At 38.3% G+C, this 22,359-nt stretch overlaps 2 protein-coding genes across 2 annotated transcripts; both read left to right on the top strand.

Annotated features, from left to right (window-relative positions):
• The first annotated feature begins 4,159 nt into the window (after nt 1-4,159).
• On the top strand, nt 4,160-5,145 carry LOC138163617 (olfactory receptor 5M5-like). The gene has a single exon (XM_069091058.1). It carries the CDS (start codon nt 4,207-4,209, stop codon nt 5,143-5,145), a length of 939 nt encoding a protein of 312 aa, XP_068947159.1. The 5' UTR covers nt 4,160-4,206.
• Nucleotides 5,146-21,143: 15,998 nt separating this feature from the next.
• On the top strand, nt 21,144-22,136 carry LOC138163616 (olfactory receptor 5M5). The gene has a single exon (XM_069091057.1). It carries the CDS (start codon nt 21,180-21,182, stop codon nt 22,134-22,136), a length of 957 nt encoding a protein of 318 aa, XP_068947158.1. The 5' UTR covers nt 21,144-21,179.
• The last annotated feature ends 223 nt before the right edge of the window (nt 22,137-22,359 follow it).

Below are 22,359 nucleotides of genomic sequence, written 5' to 3'. Positions count from 1 at the left end.
TATCTATCTATCTATCTATCTATCTATCTATCTATCTATCTATCTATCTATCTATCTATCTATCTATCTATTCATCCATCCACCCATCCATCCATCCATCCATCCATCCATCCATCTATATCTATATTTATATGTGTGTGTGTGTCTACAAAACACAGAGAAAGGGAACACAAAATAATGTTGAGTATAGCTGGAGAAATCAGAAGTAAAGACATACAAACAAACCTCCTTCAGCAGGAAAGGGCAGCAGATCTGTATTCTGAAGGCAGAAGTGAGGAGGAAGACAAGCCCAGGTAGGGAGACAATCCAAGACAAAGTTGTAGAAATGGTAGATGGAGGGGTACTTAAGGTCACAACAAACAATCCACCACTCAATTACTATGTGTCAGGCACTGTGCTAAGCACTGGGACAACAAAAACAAACAAACAAGACTAAAATCCAGTCCCTGTTCTCAAGGAGATCTCAGAAGTTCTCAAGAAATTCTAACGAGGGAGACAACATCCAAACAAATATGGATGAACAAGTTAAATATAAATTAATTGAAGAGGAACTGAATGAAGGAATTAGCTTTAAGTGCTACTGACTTGGGAACTGTGAAGGATTCCTGTAGAAATAAGTATTTTATCTTAGATTTGAAAGAAACCAAGGAAGCCAGGAGGTAGAGATGAGGATAGAGAGAATTGCAGACACAAAGCACAGGCAGCAAAAATGTGTGGATGCAAGATGGCATGCCTTGGTCTGAGAAAAGCAAGAAGACCAGTGCAGCTGCATTGCAAAGTATCTGCAGATAGCTAAGGTGTAGGAAGACAGAAAAGGTAAGAGGGGGTAGCTTATAAAGGACTTTGAATGCCAAACACAGGATTATATATTTGATCATGGAGCTAAAGGGAACCACTGGAATTTACTGAATGGGTTAAGGGGAGTGACAAGGTCAAACCTCCTGAAATTTTGCAACTATTTGACAGTTGACTGGAGGATAGACTATTATAGGAAGAGATCTGAGACAAGAAGACCAACAGGAAGGCTATTGAAGTAATCCATGTATTAGGTTATGAAGGCCTGTACCAAGAGGTGGCAGTGTCAGAATAGAAAATGGAGCAAATATGAGAGATGTTACAGAATTTAAATTTAGAGTACATGGCAAGAGGTACCTCTTGGGTTGGAAGCCTGGGTGAGTGGGATTATGGTGGTACTCTCAAGAGTATGAGGGAAGTTTGCAGGAGAGGGTTTTGGAGGGAAGATAAGTTAAGTTTTGGACATATTGTGTTTGAATGTCCAATCTGAGATATGCAGTGCTCAGTTGGAAATGCAAGACTGGAGGTAAGAAGAGAGTTTAGGATGGGATAAATAGATTTGAAAATTATAAGTCTAGAGAATGGCAACAGCATCATAGGAGTTGATGAAATTACCAAATCAAAAATTGTTTGGAGAAGAGGGACCAATACAGAACCCTGGAGAATACCCACAATTGGCTGAAAGGAGACTGAAAAGCAATATTCAGATAAGGAGGAGGACCAAGAAAGAGAGGTGACACACAAATCTCAAGAAAAGTTGGCAGAGAAATCAAGAAAGAACAAGACTGAAAGAAGGCCATCAGATCTACTAATTAAGCAATCACCGGCAACTTTGGAGAGAACAATTTTGGCTGAATGATGAGGTTGGAAGCCAGAGTGTAGGGAGTTAAGAAGAAAGTGAAAGGAGAAGGAGAGGTATTGATTATTGACAGCCCTTGCAAAGAATTTTGTTCTAAAAGAGAGGAAAGAGATGACATGATAGTCCAAACAGGCCTATAGCATATTAGTATATGTTTATTTTCAACAATTTAGAGAAAATTAACTTCCCCAAGAAACACTCTCTAAATGCATTTTGGTGTGGGGGTGGGGGAGGAGTTTCATTCCCTCAGAGAGCATATCCTAACAGGATAATTTCAGTCAAAGATGATGACCAAAGATAAATTAAAAACTAAATTTCTCTACTAACAGAGGTGAAGGGGAAGGTAAGCAAGGACATATTCCTAATTTATAAAGAAATTATTTCTAGCTTTTTCTGTAGATTTGTATTTTTATTTGTGTTTTGCTTAGATTCTTGTTAGACTTACTGTACAGTTCTAAATATTAGAGAATGAGTCAAGGCTGCTGAGGAAAACCAAGTGCAACAGTAATGACAAATTGTGTTGTGTCTATGTATGTGATGAACAGGAATAGATGGCTCATTGTATTTGAAGATAAGATAAAATTTAGAGGAATAGCAAACACATTACATGATAAAGTCAGCATCCCAAAGAAATCCTGGCAGGTTAGATGTATCATTGACTGTAATTTTAGGGAATGATTCCATTGTAGTAAATGAGAATTCTTAAAATTGGTTAAAAAATAAAATTCACAAGAACAGCATGAAGGAATCATGATTGCACAGCAGTTGTTCGGGATAAGACAAAGAGATTTGTCCAGTCTGCATGGTGAATGTGAGTCAGGAGGTGGCTATGGCAGTCACAAAAAACCACAAAGTCTAAAGTCTTTCCACTTTGTGCTTTGTCCAGTGCAAAACTGCTCACGGAAATGGTCAAAAGTCATATTTACACTGTGTTTTAATGTTTATTGAAGGCAAATCAATTTGCCTCCATTATCTCCAGTAAGCTTCACTATATCCCTAGGCAATTGATGATACTAACACCTTTTAACTTTGCCATGGGGAAACAAGTTTAGAAAATGTAATTATTTTACACATCTTCAAAGTGTTTTTGGGTCTGAGTTAGAACATCATTGACTTCAAGTCTGGGATTTTATTCCATAGCCTTAAAAAGAAAACATAATCTCTGATTTTATTAGTGTCAACTTCAGTCAGCGATTTTACATTTCATTAAGAGGTGTACCTTGGCTGAACAAGTTGTGGTGTATGATTGTGATGGAATACTATTGTCTTATAAGAAAGGAAATAATGGAGAGAGATATAAGCAGCACCAAGAGAATACTGTATATGGTACAGCGATATTGTCTCAAGAATGACTTTGAACAAATAATTTATTTTGGGTATTATAGATACCCAAATAAGGACATATGAAGAAAGACACTATCTGCATCCAGACAAAGAACTCATAAAAAGAAGTATGTATAGAATAATTTTACACACAGAGACACACATACATATACACTCACATACACACACACCTACCCACCTATTTGTGCCTAATAGTAGACATGTCTGCAGTAGATGGGGAGGAAAGAAAAATAAGAAATTTACATGGTAATTATGTTGTATATTTGAAAAGAATAGCAAATTGTGCAGAGTGGATTTCCAGTTTCATGTGCAATAATCTTTTTCATTGTACTATGTTATCAAAATGTTTGGTTTTTACGGGGGGGGGTGGCTTCAATAGTGGAGATGAACAAGTGAAAACATACTACTGGGAAATTTTGAAGAAGTTTTGGAAGAGAAGATACCATTAGGGGAAAATCTAAGATAAGAAAGGAAAATGGGTCAATTCGGTGAGGACAACTCGGAGTGACAAGTAGAAGACCGGAGTACCTCACTGGCATTTTCAGAGGGCAAAGAAAAAATGAAGGCGGCCTCCAACACATTCTGAAGCCCTATGTCAGTATTATGGGCAACGTCACTTTTTGACGTTCAAAGAACTTCAGATTTTGACCCATTCTTACATTTCCAGTCTTACTATATTCTGCTTCCCTCTGGTTCTCTGTCTTCTGGTGACAGATTGACCTCTTTGAGGTAAATGACAAAAGAAAATCCATGTGTGGATGGGGAATTTTTATTAATCATCCCATATGCCTGGAATTCTCTCCTTCTTCTTACCTACCTGACTTATTTGGCTTAAAGTCCCAGTTAAAATTTCATCTTTTACAATAAGCCTTGCCTCATTCCCCTTAATGATAGTGCTTTCTCTCTGTTATTTCCATTTGTCTCTATTTATGCAACTTAAAAATTAAGATCCACCTTTTAGCTGCTGTGATCATATGTTAATTCATTATGAATTTCAAGATCGTTAAAATGTTTAATTCTAGAATGTATCAGGGGCTTCCAAACAGCCAGGGAAAGCATGTTACTTGAGTTCTCAGTGGGCCATGTGTAGGAGAGTACAGAGGAAAAAGAAGGCATGGAAGACATGAGAAAGTAAAGTGTAATACTTAACAGGAAATGGTCATGCTTATCTTCCCTTTTTTGTCCTTCTTAGGTATTAACTGAACAAAATGTCCAAGATAAACCATACCATGGTCACCGAGTTTATTCTCTTGGGACTGACTGATCTTCCAGAGTTGCAGCCCATCCTCTTTGTAATATTTTTACTCATCTACCTCATTACTGTAGCGGGGAATGTGGGAATGATTGCACTGATCAGGAGTGACCCCAAACTTCAGACTCCCATGTACTTTTTCCTCAGCCACTTATCATTTGTGGATCTTTGTTATTCCACCAATGTCACTCCTCAGATGCTGGTCAATTTTTTATCTCAAAGAAAAACCATTTCCTTTGTTGGCTGCATCATACAGTTTCATGTTTTCATTGCTTTGGTGATGACAGATTATTACATGCTCACAGTTATGGCTCATGACCGCTATGTGGCTATCTGTAATCCACTGCTCTACAGTAGTAAAATGTCTAAGAACGTCTGCATCTCTCTGGTCACAGCACCCTACATCTATGGTTTTGTCAACAGCTTGATACAAACCATCCTGATACTCCGTCTATCCTTCTGTGGCCCTAATGAGATTAACCACTTCTACTGTGCTGACCCACCTCTCATGGTCCTCTCCTGCTCAGACACTTACATCAAAGAAACTGCCATGTTTATAGTTGCTGGTTCTAACCTTACTTGCTCTCTCACAATCATTCTTATCTCTTACATGTTCATATTCACGGCCATCCTGCGCATCCGCTCAACTGAGGGCCGACGTAAAGCTTTCTCTACCTGTGGCTCCCACCTGACAGCTGTCACTGTCTTTTATGGGACTCTTTTTTGCATGTATCTAAGACCCACCTCAGAGACGTCTGTAGAACAAGGGAAAATTGTAGCAGTTTTCTATATTTTTGTGAGTCCTATGTTAAATCCCTTGATCTATAGCCTGAGGAACAAGGATGTGAAGGATGCTGTGAAGAGAATTGTCCAAAATAAATTACAGGCTAAATAACACCACAATTTCCACCATGTCTGGGTTTCTCCAAGATTACATATTGATGACTCACAATAAGTGTTTGCAGATTAATTGATATTTTCACAAACATCTAAAGAGGCAGTGTGGTAATCAAAGAGATATGAAGACTTTTTGGTTCTTCTTAGCCATGGTTAGAGCACGTAAGTGAACATATATGTATGTGAAGTAGATGTATGAACATATCCTCCCTACTGAGACCATATACTTCCCACACTCACATTAAAAATGTTTATTTGGTATCTTTTTTTTGTCAGTCATCTTCTTGGCATGTAATCTAAAAGTATCGAGTATAGTACTTTCCCTTACAAAAAGTAATCAAGCAAATCTGACACAACAACTATGTATTTGAATGGATGCATTATTCATTTAACTACAGTGTTTACTTTCTCTATCTGTCTTGAGGTGAGAAAATGTTTCATGATTAACTCTCGGGGTCCATGATTAGACATTGGCATTAATCTGAGTTTAGACCATAACTGTGATGCCCTCATTCACATTGCTATTATCATGCTTATTGTTACCCTGGCTCTGTTTTCTTTACGCCTTACATTTTTTTTACATTGTCCTGAATTCACCTCTGTTCCATAAGGTACTATACTTATACTTATATAAAAATACTTCAAGGTATTTTTACACTACAATTTGTTCATGCACTCCCTAACTGATCAAACCTAAAATTCATTTTCCCTATTGTATGTTCTAGTAACATTTTATAATGGAGGTTGTGTTGGTTAATTAAAATCATGGCATAGTAATAATTTAAAGATGTCTTTTTCAGAAGATTAGTTAAAAAATAAACATTAAAGTTAGGGCTGAAATCTATGAGAAGAAACATGGTCAAGTCTGCAGTAACTGACTATGAATATATCATAATGAAGAATTATAAATGTATTCTCCATATCTAAGAAAGGTATAAGCACAAGAAATCCGTGACAAAATCACATTAAGTTTAGTAACAAAGAATATCTGATCATTCATTTGAGAACTGTCCACTATTGTAACATGACACTCCCCACCAATTTGCTGGGGCTGGGGGGAGGTATTTGCTTCTTTTGTGTAATCCTTTATGAACTGATTCTAGGAGCCCTTAGTAGTCATTCAAATTTCTCCTTACACAGAGGGATCTATGCAAAATGGCATAAATCCAGAATACCAGAAGTTAAATGTATTATATTTTCTTCATGAAAATGAGCTTTCAATTCATAATTATTACCTTTGAGAAGTTGCCCAGGTCTTTATTTCAGTTTATTCAAAGTAGTGAACATTGTACCAGGGGAATTGTTTTCTTATCTTTTTTTCATTTATTCATCTTGAAACTAAATACAAAAGGAGGGGCAGAGCCAAAATGGTGGAGTAAAAGCAGGAAATTCTGTGAGCTTCTTCTACAACCACCTCTAATACCTATAAAATACGACTCTAAACAAATTTTAGAGCTAGGGAACCCCCGAAGTGACAGACAGAAACCAATATCCCACTGAAGTCAGCTTGGAAGGCCAACAGGAAAGGTCTATCCCATGAAGCTGGGAGCTGGTTCTAGTTAAGCATCAGGCATGGCAAGCCCAGGGTGGCCCCGAACCACATGGAGCTGACTTCAGGAAAGTTTATCACCAGCAGCTGTGGCAGTTTCCAGACCTCAAAAACACCAAAGAACAAGTAATAGGTGAATGGGAACTGTGTTGGAACTTGGTGAGGGAAGAGTGCATGTCCCCAGGGCCAGACGGGAAGGAGATCCAGTGGCTGCAGCTGCTGCCATTTGGCTGCCTCCAGAGCTCCTGGCCTGCAGATCATTGGGGGAACAAGCAACCATTCATAGGGTAATTGCTCAAGCTTTAATGTGCTTGGATTTGGGTTGCTGTTTGGGGTGGTAGTCCGGGGGTGAGAAACACCAGTGTGCCAGAGCTTATAGTGGCTGTAGAGAAGGTACCCTCTTCAGACCTTGGACAACATTTGTGAAAACCACAATGATTTGGGACAAAGCTCTCTACTCTGGAAGCAGAGTTCTACCATGGCAAATAGCTCAAAAGTCAAGTAATTGACTAACAAGATGAACAAGCAGAGGAAGAACGACCAGACCATAGAATCTTTTATTGTGGACTAAAAGGATTAAAACATGGAATGGGAAGAAGACCAAGAAGTCAGAACTCCTGCATCAAAAGCTTCCAAGAAAAATATTAATTGGTTGCGGGCCATGGAGGAGCTCAAGAAGGATTTTGAAAAACAGGTAAGAGAAGTGGAGGAAAAACTGGGAAGAGAAATGAGAATGATGCAAGAAACTAATAAAAACAGAGTCAACAATCTGACTGAAGAAAATAATACCTTAAAAATAGACCAACTTGGGGCAGCCAGGTGGCACAGTGAATAAGAGTGCCAGCCCCACTGTCGGGAGACTCAGGATCAGTTCCAGCCTCAGATACTTGGCTCCCACACAAAAAAATAACTGGCCATGTAACCTTGAGCGAGTTACTTAACCCCAATTGCTTTTAAAAAAAATAGACCAACTCAAATGGCAAAAGAGGCCCAAAAACCCAATCAGGAGAAGATTACCTTAATAAGTTGAAAATGCCAGATGGAATAGGAATTTCAAAAACTCTCTGAAGAGAATAATTCTTTGAAAATTAGATTGGAGCAAAGGGAAGCTAATGACTTCATGAGAAATCAAAATACTATAAAACATACCCAAATAAATTAAAAAATAATAGAAGGCAATGTGAAATATTGGAAAAACCACTGAGCTGGAAAATATAAAAATTATTGTGCACCTGAAAGCCAGGATAAAAACAAACAAACAAACAAAAAAAAACCCTAGAAATCATCCTTCAAGAAATTGTCGAGGAAAATTGCCCAGATATTTGAGAATCAGAGGACAAGATAGAAACTGAAATAATTGACCCATAACCTCTTAAAAAGATCCCCAAAAGAAAACTCCAAGGATGTTATAGCCAAATTCTAGAGTTCCCATATCACGGAGAAAATATTACAAACAGCCAGGAAGAAACAATTTGAGTATTGTGTAAACAAAACAAGGATAACATAAGATCTAGCAGCTTCTACATTAAGGGATAAAGGGGATTGGAATATGATATTCCAGAAGTCAAAGGAGCTAGGATTAAAACCAATAATCACCTACCCAGCAAAACTGAGTATAATGTTTCAGGGGAAGATATGGTCATTCAATGAAATAGAGGACTTTCAAGCATTTTTGTGGAAAAAAAAATAGAGTTGAATAGAAAATTTGACTGTCAAATACAAGAAGTAAGAGAAGCATGAGAAGGAAAAGAGGGAAAAGAAATCATAAGGAACTTATTAAAATTGAACTATTTACATTCCTACATGGTAAAATGATAGTTGTAACTCATGAGACTTTTCTCAGAATGTTTATATACGTGCAAATATAGGTGTATAAATACATATGTAAGTGTGTGTATATATGTGTACAAGTATACATAGATAGAGGGCACAGGACCAATTTAATAGGAAGGGATGAAATTTAAAAGGTGAAATTTAGAGGTGAGAGAGGAATGTAATGAAAGGACGTAGGGAGAGATAGAATAGGGTAAATTACCGCATATAAAAGAGGCAAGAGAAAACTGTTACAATGGAGGGGAAGAATAGAAGCCAAAAGGGAATGGGTCAACTTTACTTTCATTGAGTTTGACTTAAAGAAGGTATAAAATACACATTAAATAGGTTATCTTACCCTATAGGAAAATAGTGGGGAAGAGGATAAGAGGGAGGGTGATAGAAAGGAGGGCAGATTGGGGGGGGGGGTAGTTAGAAATACACATATTTGAAAAGGGACATGGTCAAAGTAGAAAATAGAATAAGTGATGGGCAGGATAGGATGGAGGCAAATATAGTCCTTCTTTCACAATATATCTACTATGGAAATGTTTTGCACAACTATACATGTGTAACCTATTGGAATCGCTTTTTCTGTCAATAGGGGTGGGTGACAAGGGAAGAAGGGAAAGAATCTGGAAATCAAAGATTTAAAATTAAATGTTAAAACACACACACATATAAATTTTTACATGTAACTGGGAAATAAGATATACAGGCAGGGGATATAGAAATTCATCTCGCCCTACTAGTAAGTCAGAGGGTGAATGCAGGAGGATATAAGAGAGAGCAGAGTGGGGGAATGGGTAGTCAATAGAAGAGCTATTTTGGGGTGGGGGGTAGGGGAAAGAAGGGAGAAAATTTGTAACTGAAAATCTTGTGGAAACGAATTTTGAAAACTAAAAGAAATAAATTAAACAAACAAAAAAGAATGAAATCCAAGCTTCTGTTTGGAATTTGTAATGATAATGGGATTTGAAGATTTTCCTGATTGCCTGAAGTTTTAAGATCCAGAACATTTGAGTCCCATAGTGGAATAAACCTGTAACAGGAAGGGCCTGGAACAGGGAGAAGGTAATTAATACCATTTATAAGGAAAAGCTCAAGCTTGATAACTTCAGAACTTCTGAGAGCAAGCAGCTGCTTGGACCCAGAATGTCTGAGAACTGCTAGGCGGTGGAGAACTGCTGAATAGCATCGTATCAATCTCCCATTATTTGATAATTTCCACACTGAAACTGTCCAGGGACAAGTCACTCTTTTTCTCTTAATTTTGTGTGCAATATTACAGAGGTGCATCTATTAACTGTTTTTTTGAAATTATATAAAAATGTTGGGATATACACTCATGTTCTGTTGGCTGGTTGTAAACATCTTTGGAATAAATCTAGTAAAAGGACAGATAATACAGATGACAAAGTATCTCTTCCTGCTGAGTCTAAATCTGCCTTTTGGGATCTTCTACCATTTTCTTCTAGGCCTGTCCTCAAGGGCAAAACAGAATAAGCCTAAGACATCTTTTATATAAAAACCTTCACACACCTGAAGACAATGAGCATGCCTTTTCTTAGTTCTTCTCAAGGCTAAATATCTACAGTTCCTTCAATTGATCCTTTTTTTTAGCATTCTACATAGTGATTGCCATATCCTTATTATGAATAGCATATTTGTCTGTACTCTGTAGAAATGGTGGTGCCCTTGGCAATAATTTTGAATTAAAAATAAATTGTTTCCCCACAGTTTCCTCAACTGCAACATGTTAAAATCCAGAGTGCAAATGGAGGCAAGATGGTTGATCAGGGGTAGTCACCTAACTGAACTCTCCTAATATTACCCTCCAAAAGTCCTTAAAATAATGCCTCAAATCAAATTTATAGCAACAGAGCCAACAAAAGGTCAGAGTGAGATATAGCTTAAGAAAACTTAACACAGAGGCAGGAGAAGTCTGTGGTACTGGGATGGAGAATTGTCCAACACCCACACGTGGCAGTGGCATAAACTGGGGCAGCAGCAGAAGGAGCTTTGGGTCCTCTCAACCCACAAATGATAAGGGAGTCAGAGAATTGATCGGAAAGAGATAACAGCGGACTATTTGTGGCACGGGTTACAGTTGGCACTAATTAATTGGAAATTATATTGCCAATACTCAACTCTGGGTCACATCTCCAGTATAAAGAGGAGTGATAGTGGTTGACCACACGGGGAAAAGAGCTCTGGTCACAGTACCAAACAAAGAGGAAGTTTAGCTCTGTCCAGTGCAAGGGAACAGGCAACCAGAAAGACACAAAACACTGGAATCACAGTCAAGATTGCACCAGATTTTGTGGTTTGTATGTTAAAGAGGTGCAGGACCTGGCAGCTTCTACACTGAGGCATTGAAGGGCCTGGAATAGGATATTCCAGAGGGCAGAGGAGCTGGGATCAAAACCAAGAGTCACCTACCCAGCAAAACTGAGTATCATGTTTCAGGGGAAAATATAGTCATTCAATGGAATAGAGGACTTTAAAGCATTCTTGATGAAAAAAAACAGAGCTGAATAGAAAATTTGACAGTCAGATACAAGAAGCAAAAGAATCATGAGAAGGTAAAAAGGGAAACGAAATAATAAGGAACTTGTCAAATATGAACTATTTATATTCCTACATGGAAAAATGATAATTATAATTTATGAAAGATTTCTCAGTATGAGAATAGTTGAAGGGAATATATGTGTGTATGTCTATATAGGAGGGTATATGGGCATATGAATACATATTTGAGTGTGTGTACATATGTGTACAGGTATACATAGACAGCAGGCACAGGAGCAGTTGAATAGGAAGGGATCATAATTAAAAGGTATATTTGAGAGGTGAGAGAGGAATATGAGAGGAGATGGGGTGAGACAGAATGGGGTAAATTATCTCATCTAAGAGAAGCAATGGAAAACTGTTACAATGGAGGGGAAGAACAGGAAGGCAAAAGGGAATGAGTCAAATTTGCTCTCATTGAATTTTTCTTAGGGAGGGAATGACATACACACTAAATAGGGTATCTAATCCTACAGGAGAGAAGGGGGCAAGAGGATGAGAGGGGGGATAGTGGAGGGGAAGGCAGGTTGGGGCAGAGGGAAGTTGGAAGCACACACTTTTGAAAAGGGACAGGATCAAAGTAGAGAATAGAACAAGTAGGGGGCAGGATAGGATGGAGGGAAACATAGTCTTTAACAATATATCCACTATGGAAATGTTTTGCATAGCTACACATATACAACCTATATTGAATTTTTTATCTTCCCAGTAAGGGTGGGTAACAATGGAGGAAGGGAAAGAATCTGAAATTCAAAGTTTTAAAATCAAAAGATATATATATATATATATATATATATATATATATAGACACAAACACATATGTATCTATATATACATATATGTATATATATATAATTTTTATTATTATTATTTACCTGCAACTGGGAAATAAGATATACAGGTACTGGGGCATAGAGATCCATCTTGCCCTACTGGAAAATTGGCGGGGGTATGAGGGAAAATATAGGGGAGAGCATATTGGAGGGGGGAGGGGGTATAAATTGGGACCGCTGTTTTGGGGAGTTTGTTGGGGGAGAGCCAGGGAGAAGATCTGTAACTCAAAATCTTGTGGAAATGAATGATGTAAACTCAAAATAAATATGAAATGTAATTTAAAATTTATTTTAATTTATGGAATAAAACAAGCATTTCCATAACATAGTATAATTAAACAATGAGGTGATTGCCCCTGAAACTTCAAATCAGTTATGTACAACTTGCTATTCATTTTAAATATATAATAAAGTTATCCTGCAAAAAAAAATAAAAAATTCTTTGTAATGTAAGTGTAATAGGGTATTCACATAGATATACAGAATGTCTATGAAATATGAGACAATGAGAAGGAGAAAAGGAGGATGACAGGAAGGCTTCAATCTACCAAATGAACAACAGTCTTGTGAATGATAAAGAGTTGTCTATTAGATTACAAATTGTGGTATCAATGAAATGCATATGTCCTCAGAGTCATATTGCCTGATTTTTAATCATGGCTTTAACACTAACCCACTATGTCACCTTGGTTAAATAATTTCTCCTTGCTGGGACTCAGATTCCTTATAATTAATCAGAAGTAGTTAGATTCTATGATGTTTAAAATCTATTTTATTTCTAAAATATAGTAGTTCTATGCATCTTGTGACTGGTTCCATGATAATGATCTGTCTGGGATAAAAGATGATGTGTGATGCAATCTGAAGGGGTGTTTCAGCAAATGAGGTCCCAGATGAACAACATAAAATTCTTCATATAGACTCACTTAAAAAAAAAAAAAGGAAATGACAGCACCACCCAATCTAAACCCTTGTTTACAGTGAAGATGATTTCACCAATTACGATTTTTCTCGGGAGACATTTACCCAAGTGACTCTTGTTTCTTTGCACTAGATTAGAGAAATGCTTCAGGAAGAGGGGCCTCAAATTACCAGAAAGGTATAAGTCATCCACCCACATGCATCCAGAAGAACTCAGGTGTCTCTAAGAAGAATTTGTCCTTGCTCAGGTAGGTTGGGCCTTTTGGAGCATCATCACTTCCCAATTGGCACTTTCCAATTTCCTATCTGCCTTATTTTCATTCCTTTGAGGAAGCAGTTGGGTGGTCATGGGGGTAGGGGACTGGAGGCTGCATCAGTGTAAATGAATGAGTGTGGATGGTACCTCTAGGAAAGTCATAAGAAAAAGGCTTTAAACACTGAAATGTTGGAAATTGCCCTTCATGACTCGACAGGCATTGCATGGTCTAGTATAGAATTCCAACAGCATAATCCATATAGAAAGGCAATCATTATTGCCATGTCAGCCACTGAGTTCTTACAGTCTCCATTGGGTGTCAAGCAAATAGCCCTGAAGTATTTATCTGAGCCACTAAATCAGCAGCTGACCCAGACACATTCTCAATTGCAGCCTACATACCAAATGATTTAATATTAATACCATAGGAGAAATGAAGTTTGGAATTTGATGTATTTTTACTTAGAATGTAAAGTGTTGGATGTTAGATTTGAAGTAGACCCTGAAATGCAATAGAATGTCAACAATCAGAAGACACCTAGAACACAAAATGCTACAGCCTGTAGGGATGAGAGAAGATAGGACCAAAAATGTCAGAGTTGTGAGAAAGCAAAAACCCTATTATTTCACAGAGACAGAAAGTCCAAATGGTGTGAAATAGGAGAGTAGACATTCTAGGACATCCAGGAATCATAGATTCAGAGCTGAAAGAACTTTTGCAGGATATGTAGTCCAAGTTGCTCATTTTGCAGATGAGGAAAAAATTAAGATCCAGAGAGGTTGCCCATTGTCCCATGCCACACAGGTGGCAAGTGAGAAGAGAAGGATTCAAACATGAGTTTTCTCATTTTAATCCAGTATTCTCTTCATCATACCCTGCTGTAGAGAGCAGGGATTTATGTAAAATCAAAGCACACAAGAAACCTTTACCAATGCCTAGCTCAGGAGTGGGTCAAGTGTCTGAAACCAAGGACTACATATATTAATTAGTGCTGGGCTGGGCAATTCAGAAAATGGCTGCTCATCTCTGTTGTGTTGGGGAATGGGTTGTGCCTTATTACTTCTCAAATCCTTGTGTTCCTCATTATTAAGACTTGGAAACCAAGGGAAGACAAACATCCAGGCTTATTAGGCCTAAAATGAAGATAAGTTTGACCAGCTGCTAAATACTCATTGCCTTCTAGACCAATAAAATCATGGACTACATGCATCCCTGATTGATGATTATTGCAAATTGTAAATTATGGCATGTTGGGAAGGAATTCTGGAGAGAAAGGAGGACTGAAAGCTGAAGTTAGACATGGCCTTAGTGAGGCAACTAGTTTTGTGACCCTAGTTAAGTTACTTAACCTCTGTTTGCCTCAATTATTTCAAGTGTTAAAGGGGAATAATAAGAGTATCTACATCACAGGATAGTTTTGAGATTCAAATAAGAAGTTTTAGTACAGTGTGTGGTTCAAACTATGCCTGAACATGAACAAACTCTATAATAAACATGACAGGTGGTCATCCAGCCTTGGCATGAAGACCTCTAGGGAAGTGGAACCCATTACCTAGTGAACCAGCCCATTTGGCTTTTTAATACCTCTAACTGTTGAAAGAAACACTCGTAAGATCAAACCTAAATGATTTGGCTTTTGGTCGATTTGATTTCGGCCTCTTGTGGCCAAGCAGAGCCGGTCTATTCCATAGTCAACATGAAAGTCATCATTAACATGAAAGCTCTCACTAAATCTTCTCTTTTCCATGATGAGTACTCTAAATCTGTATGACCAACCATTACATGGCATGAACCTAAGGCTCTTCACCATCTTGGGTGTTGTCCTCTGCTCATACTCTATCTTATCAATGTCCATCTTGAAAAAGGGTGTCCAGAATTGAATAGACTAATCTAGATTTTGTAAAGCTGGGGAGATTACAAAACTTCTCTTCCCTTCTGTACTGACACCAAGGATTGAATAATGAAGCTAAAGAACTCACTAACTTTTTTGGCTACCATGTTACAATGTTGCCATTTATTTTGAAGTACCCTCAGATTTTTTTTAAATTTCTTTACTTTTAGTTTACAACATTCAGTTCCACAAGTTTTTTATTTCCAAATTTTTTCCCCATCCTTCTCCTCCCCCCTTTCTCCCCATGGCGACATGCAATCTAATAAAAGTTCCACATATACCTTCATTAAACATTAGTCAAGCTGTAAAGAATTATAACCAACGGAATGAATGAGGAATAAGAAATGAAACAAAACAATGAAAAAGCAAGTAGTTTGCTTCAATCTGTATCCACACTCCATAATTCTTTCTCTGGATATGGATTTGAAATAAGCTACTGTACCACTATTCCCACTCCATTCTGCATTTGTAGTTATTGTTTTCCTTATAATCCAACTGTAAGACTTAATATTTATTCATTTTATATTTAAATTATTCCATTGATTTACAGTTTCTCATCAGTAATATCTTCCTTGGACTTCTGATTCTATTATATAATGGGTTAGGTAATACTAAACAGTTTTTGCTATCTGAAAATCATATAAGACTGTCATGTCTGCCTTTATACACATCATTTGAAAAAAAAAGTCCAAGACCAAAAACGGATCACTGGGTAACTTTGCTAGATACGTTCCCTTAACTTAATATTGAACAAACGTCTTCCCTTTGGATTTGACAAAAACTGAAAAACTGGAACTCTGACTTTATCAATATGGATTTTTCTCTCTAACAATTCAGTTGCCAACTGATTCATGCATGCCCATTCTTTGGGAGTTTTGTTCATGTCCTCCTATAAATTTGCCATAGGATCTATACCCAGAGTGGTGACGCCCTCCACACTCTATCCTAATGTGACAAGGATAGTGGTAGAACACATCTGGCTATCTAGCTGTAATCTCTCACCTTTGCCATGTCAGCAGCCCATATTCTCCTTGCGCATATGCTTCCCTTTGAATGGCTTTCAATCTCCATCTTTGGAATTCCTTAATAGGCTATATGTTATAACATACTTGTCCCCAGCATAAGACTTTATTGACCTCTATGACATATCTATTTTTTTCTTTTTTTGCTTTTTGGAAGGGGAAGGATGGAGGGCAGGGCAATTTGGGTTGAGACTGGTCAAAGGTCACATGGCTCGCACATGTTAAGTTTCTGAATCCAGATTTGAACTCGGGTCCTCCTGACTTCATGGCTGGTGCTCTATTCACTGCACTACTTAGCCGCCCTCGGGCACATCCATTTTCAATTCTTTATTTTTTTTTCATTTTTCAAATACTTTATTAACTTCTGATTTACATCATTAATTTCCGCCAGATTTTGAGTTACAAATTTTCTCCCCGTTTTTCCCCTACCCACCACCCCAGAATAGCAGTCCCACAGGATATCCCCTCCTCCAATCTGCTCTCTCCCACCTGTTCTCCCATATCCCCTTAGACTTTTCCAGTAGGGCACGGTGGAACTCTATGCCCCAGTACCTGTATATCTTCTTTCCCAATTACATTTAAGATAGTATTAATAATAGTATATATGTATATATAATTTTAAACATTTGATTTTAAAACTTTGAATTCCAGGTTCATTCCCCTCCTCCCTTGTCACCCACCATTACAGGGAAGATAAGCAGTTCATTATAGATTGTACATGTATAGCTAATGCAAGATATTAACATAGTAGATATATTGTAAAAGACTGTCTATGTTTCCCTCCCTCCTATCCCACCACCCACTTGTTGTATTCTGTACTTTGATCCCATCCTTTTTCGAAAGTGAGTGCTTCCAAATTCCCTTCCCCCAGCCTGCCCTCCCTTTCATCACCATCCCCCTCATCCTCTTCCCCCCACTCTCCTGTAGGGTGAGGTAGCCTATTTAGTGTGTATTTCATTCCCTCCCCGAGCCAAATTTAGTGAGAATAAGGTTGACCCATTCCCTTTTGCCTTCCTATTGCTCCCCTCCATTGTAATCCTTTACGTTTGCCTCTTCTTTTATGAGATCATTTACCCAATTCTGTCTCTCTCTATTTCCTTTCATTATATTCCTCTCTCACCTCTTAATTTCGTCTTTTAAGTATCAGCCCTTCCTATTAAATTGGTCCTGTGCCCTCTAGGTATGTATACCTGCAAGCATATATACACACATTCACACATGTATTCATTCATATGCTCGTATACCCTCCTATATATATGTATATGTGTATATATACATATGCATATATATATATATATATATATATTTCTATTCCCCTCAATTATTTTCATACTGAGAAAAGTTTCATCAGTTACTATTATCATTTTCCCATGTAGGAATGTTAATACTTCAACTCTGATCAGTGGCTTATGATTTCTTTTCTCTGTTTACCTTCTCAAGCTTCTCTTCCTTCTGGTATCTGGATGTCAAATTTTCTATTCAACTGTGTTTTTTTCATTAATAATGCTTGAAAGTCCTCTATTCCACTGAATGACCATATTTTCCCCTGAAAGATGATACTCAGTTTTGCTGGGTAGGTGATTTTTGGTTTTAATCCCAGCTCCTCTGCCCTACAAAATATCCTACTCCAGGTCCTTCTATCCGTCAGTGTAGAAGCTGCCAGATCCTGGGTTATCCTGATTGTGTTTCCACAATAATAAAATTCTGAGATCAAGGAGACAATATTACGAGCTCATAATATTGTCTCCTTGATCTCGGCATTCTGGAACCTGGCTATAATATTCCCAGGAGTTTTCTTTTGGGGATCTTTTTTTCAGGAGGTGATTGGTGGATTCTTTTAATCTCTATTTTTCCTTCTTGTTCTCACACATCAGGGCAGTTTTCCTTGAGAATTTCTTGGAGGATGATTTCTAGGTTCTTTCCCTGATCATGGTTTTCAGATAGTCCAATAACTTTTAAATTATCTCTCCTGGATCTATTTTCCAGGTCAGTAGTTTTTTTCCATGAGATATTTCACATTGCCTTCTATTCTTTCATTTGTTTGGATCTGTTTGACATCATCTTGATTTCTCTCAAAGTCACTAGCTTCCCTTTGCTCCAATATAAATCCGAGGGAACGATTCTCCTCATTGAGCTTTTGAGAGTCTTTTTCCATCTGACAAATTTGGCTTTTCAAGGCATTCCTCTCCTCATTGCCTTTTTGAGCCTCTTTTGCCAGTTGAATCAGTCTTTTTTTAAGGTGTGATTTTCCTCAGTCAGGCTGTTGACTCTGATTTTGTAGTTTTCTTGCATTGTTCTCATTTCTCTTCCCAATTTTTCCTCCACTTCTCTCATCTGCTTCTTAAGGTCCTCTATGGCCTGTAACCAGCTCATAATTTCCTTTGAAGCTTTTGGTGCAGGAGTTCTGACTTCACTGTCTTCCTCCTGTTCCATGCTTTGCTCCTTTTTGTCCCCCAAATAGGAGTCTAATGTTGGAATCTTCTGTCTGCTTTGTTTCCTTTGCCTAGTCATGTTGCCCCTCAGTCAATTGACCCCTGGGTTTTTTGCCACAATAGGCCTTTGCCATCAGACAGGGGAGCTTTCGTCCCAAACATGGGTTTTTCTCAGCTGCTGGAGGTATTACTTGGGTGCCCTCTCCGAGGTCTTCACATGCTCTGGCAAGCTTGTCACACACCCCAAGACCTCCACCCTAGACTGCAGTCCAAATTCAAGCAGGTTAAAGCAAGACCTCCACCCTAGACTGCAGTCCAAATTCAAGCAGGTTAAAGCAAGAGTGATTACCCCTCAGACTGGTGGCTTGGTCCCCCTACACTCTGCAGGCCAGGAGCTGAAGCTGCCACGTGGTGCTGGCTGGCTGTGCCAGCTTCTCAGAGACTTCTTGCCCTGGGGGCAAAAGCCATGCACTCCCACCTACTTGGTCCCAAAGTCCAGACTGCACTGACCTTTCACTTTGTCCTTCGCATCTTTGTGTTGATGAATCTGGAAAGGGCCACAGCTGCTGCTGATCTGGAGTCCCTCAGGCCGGCAGCTGATCAGGCCTGCCCTGAGGCTAAAGCCTCTGTGTGGGGCTGGGCTGAGCTCCCAGAGTGCTGTGCTGGCTGCTTGTTGCTGGCCTGCCGGGCTGTTCTCAGCAGGAGGTTAGCTTCTCTGTGTCTTTTTGTGAATTCTGCAGCTCCAAAGTTTGTTTAGAGTCCCCTTTTACATGAATTGGGGAAGGTGGAAGCCAGAGCTGCAGGGAGGCCCTGCTTCTACTGCGTCATCTTGACCCATTTTCAATTCTATAAATCCTGATTTTTAAATATATTTCAGCCCTGTAATAACTCAGGAAAGATTTTGTAATAAAAACATAAATCTTTCTTTCCAGGTGAAGCTTGGAGTGATTAAAGTAGCTTTGACACTTCCTAAAGGAAATATAGCCTGCTCGCTTTTTGCTATTTAATTCTGAACAGAACTTATTTTTTACTTGTACTGCCCATACCTATTGTGGTATATCCAGATCTATCTAGCTAGTTAGCTATCTCTCTATTATCTGTATATCTAGGTAAATGATCTACCTGGATATATAGACAGATCCATATATCTATATCTGTCTAGAAATATAGATGGACCCAAGTATTTATATCTATCTAGATAGATTCATGTTTCTATATGTATCTATCTATAAAATCTAGATTAAGATAAGATTTATTTTATCTAGGATAGATTTAGAAAAGTCTAAAGGTCAGGTATAAAATGGCAAGTCACAATCTGGGCAATACAAATTTTTCATCTACTTGGTCATTTCAGTGTGGATGGTCAAGCCAAATTCTTCTGAATGGTTATAGATCACATTCAAGAAGTTTTACATTGTTCTAGGAAGCATGTAAGCAACACAAAAACAGTTGATGGAAACCTCCAAAGGACCTCACCATCTATATTAATTCTTCCTTCAAATTTGATTCTGTGCTGGGTCTCTTCCATTTCAGTACCAAACAACAATGATAAGCTTACATCACCCTAGTGTATGTCCCTGGGGTGATTAAGTTCAGAGTAACATGGAATGAGGTCATTTTTTGTCACTATATCTGTCATTGTTTTTAAACAAAGAAGTATTTCAATATATGAACTGCTGATACCTTGTTGGAAGAGAACTTTAAAGACAGTATTTTGTTCTTTCAATTTTTTTTTTCATTTTCAAGAAGTAATAAGCAGAGAGGGAGCTTATATTCTCTAAATGTTTCTGTCAGTTTTAAAATTATAGCAATATGGCATATTATAGAATATTTCTTGTACAGTGTAAAAATATATAGCCATTCAAGAGCCAAGATTCCCAATGGTGGGATCCAAAAAAGTCCCTATGTAAAACAGTTAATTTAATGAGAACTACTACTAGCAAAACACCACAGATCCAGAGAATGTAAACATCGTTGGATTTAAAAAAGGGGGGGGGCGGGTTGATGGACTGTGCCATTTGGTTATAAATCTATTTTCTTAAAATATCTGTTGACATCCAGTGAAGTCTGGGTGGATATGCATTGGAGATATTTAGGATAAGATTCATGTTTCGCGTGGGAGTTAGAATAAATCAGCTTTTCATTCATAGGAATCCATTAAACATTGCTGTATTTCTATTTCCAGTGAAAGTGGGCCCAAAACCACATTCACTTTGGTCCAACAGGATGAATGATCAATAGCTTGGGCCTTTATATGTATCAAGCATTAATTTTCTGTTACCGGAGTTCTGACAAAGTGAGTTCCTACAGTGAAACAAAGATAGCATTAGATTGGCAATTTAAAAAAATGGATGCTTCTATGCTTTCTGGTCCATCAGTAAATCCTTCTATTTCCTTAGGTGAGTCATTTAACCTCTTCTAGAGCTTAGTTTCCTTATTTATGAAATAAGGGCATGAGTCTTGACAATCTATAAGAATCTCTGAACAGCTTAGATTATGTTCCTATAAACAACCATTGAGAATAGCTGTGCGTGTGTGTGTGTGTGTGTGTGTGTGTGTGTGTGTGAGAGAGAGAGAGAGGGGTGGGGGAGACAGAGAGACAGAGGGACAGACACAGAGAGAGACAGAGAGAAAGACAGAGACAGAAGAAGAGGTGGGGGTGGAATAAAAGAGAGGAAAGAGAGACATTTGGAGATTTGTTTCTCATTCTCCTACATTATTTATTTTATTCATCTAAGTGGAAAATGCTGGTACCTAAAGGAATGAAGAAAGGGAATCACACACTGGTGACTGAATTTATTCTTTTGGGATTAACGGACCTTCCAGAGCTACAGCCAATCCTCTTTGTGCTATTTTTAGTGATTTACCTTATCACTGTAGGAGGGAACCTTGGAATGATGGTGTTGATAAGGATAGATTCCCGCCTCCACACTCCCATGTACTTCTTTCTTGCTAGTTTATCATGCCTAGACCTATGCTATTCTACCAATGTCACGCCCAAGATGCTAGTAAACTTCTTATCAGAGAAGAAAACGATATCATATGCTGCTTGTTTGGTTCAGTGTTATTTCTTCATTGCCATGGTGATTACTGAATACTACATGCTAGCAGTTATGGCCTATGACCGGTACATGGCCATCTGTAACCCCCTGCTCTATAGCAGCAAGATGTCAAAAGCCGTCTGTATCCGTCTGATTGCTGGTCCATACATCTATGGGTTTCTTAGTGGTCTGATGGAAACCATGTGGACATATCGCTTGACTTTCTGTGGCTCCAACATAATCAACCACTTTTATTGTGCTGACCCACCCCTCATACGACTCTCGTGCTCTGATACCTTCATCAAAGAAACATCCATGTTTGTGGTTGCGGGATTTAATCTCTCCAACTCTCTCCTCATCATCCTCATCTCCTATATCTTCATTCTTATTGCCATCCTTCGGATGCGTTCAGCAGAAGGAAGGCGCAAAGCTTTCTCTACTTGTGGTTCTCATCTTGTGGCGGTGACTGTATTTTATGGAACCCTGTTTTGCATGTACGTTAGACCACCCACTGATAAATCAGTGGAACAATCAAAGATCATAGCTGTTTTCTATACCTTTGTGAGCCCTATGTTGAACCCCATCATCTACAGCCTAAGAAACAAGGATGTGAAAGAAGCATTTCATAAACTGGTCAGAAAAAATGTCTTGTCTAAATAACACAGGTTACTTGGATACTCTGAAGGATCTGTGATCTCATCAGTGAAAGTCTGCTAATCTCCCCACTGGTGCAGCTTGCGACCCATCTCATCCTCTTCTGTCATTATTATCAATGATTTTTCCTAAATAATCCAAAGATCAACCTCCTAATGGGCTGAGGACCTTCCTCGGGTTCTTTTAACATTAGACTAACATCACTATGCCACATAGGCTGTCTCTTTTT

Source organism: Petaurus breviceps, unplaced genomic scaffold, assembly GCF_028583685.1.
Source record: "Petaurus breviceps papuanus isolate PSGF00001 unplaced genomic scaffold, PetGlider_PUasm1.0 188, whole genome shotgun sequence".
Taxonomy (NCBI): domain Eukaryota; kingdom Metazoa; phylum Chordata; class Mammalia; order Diprotodontia; family Petauridae; genus Petaurus; species Petaurus breviceps.
The sequence above is the reverse complement of the archived record's forward strand: the minus strand, read 5'-3'. Positions and strand labels throughout refer to the sequence as shown.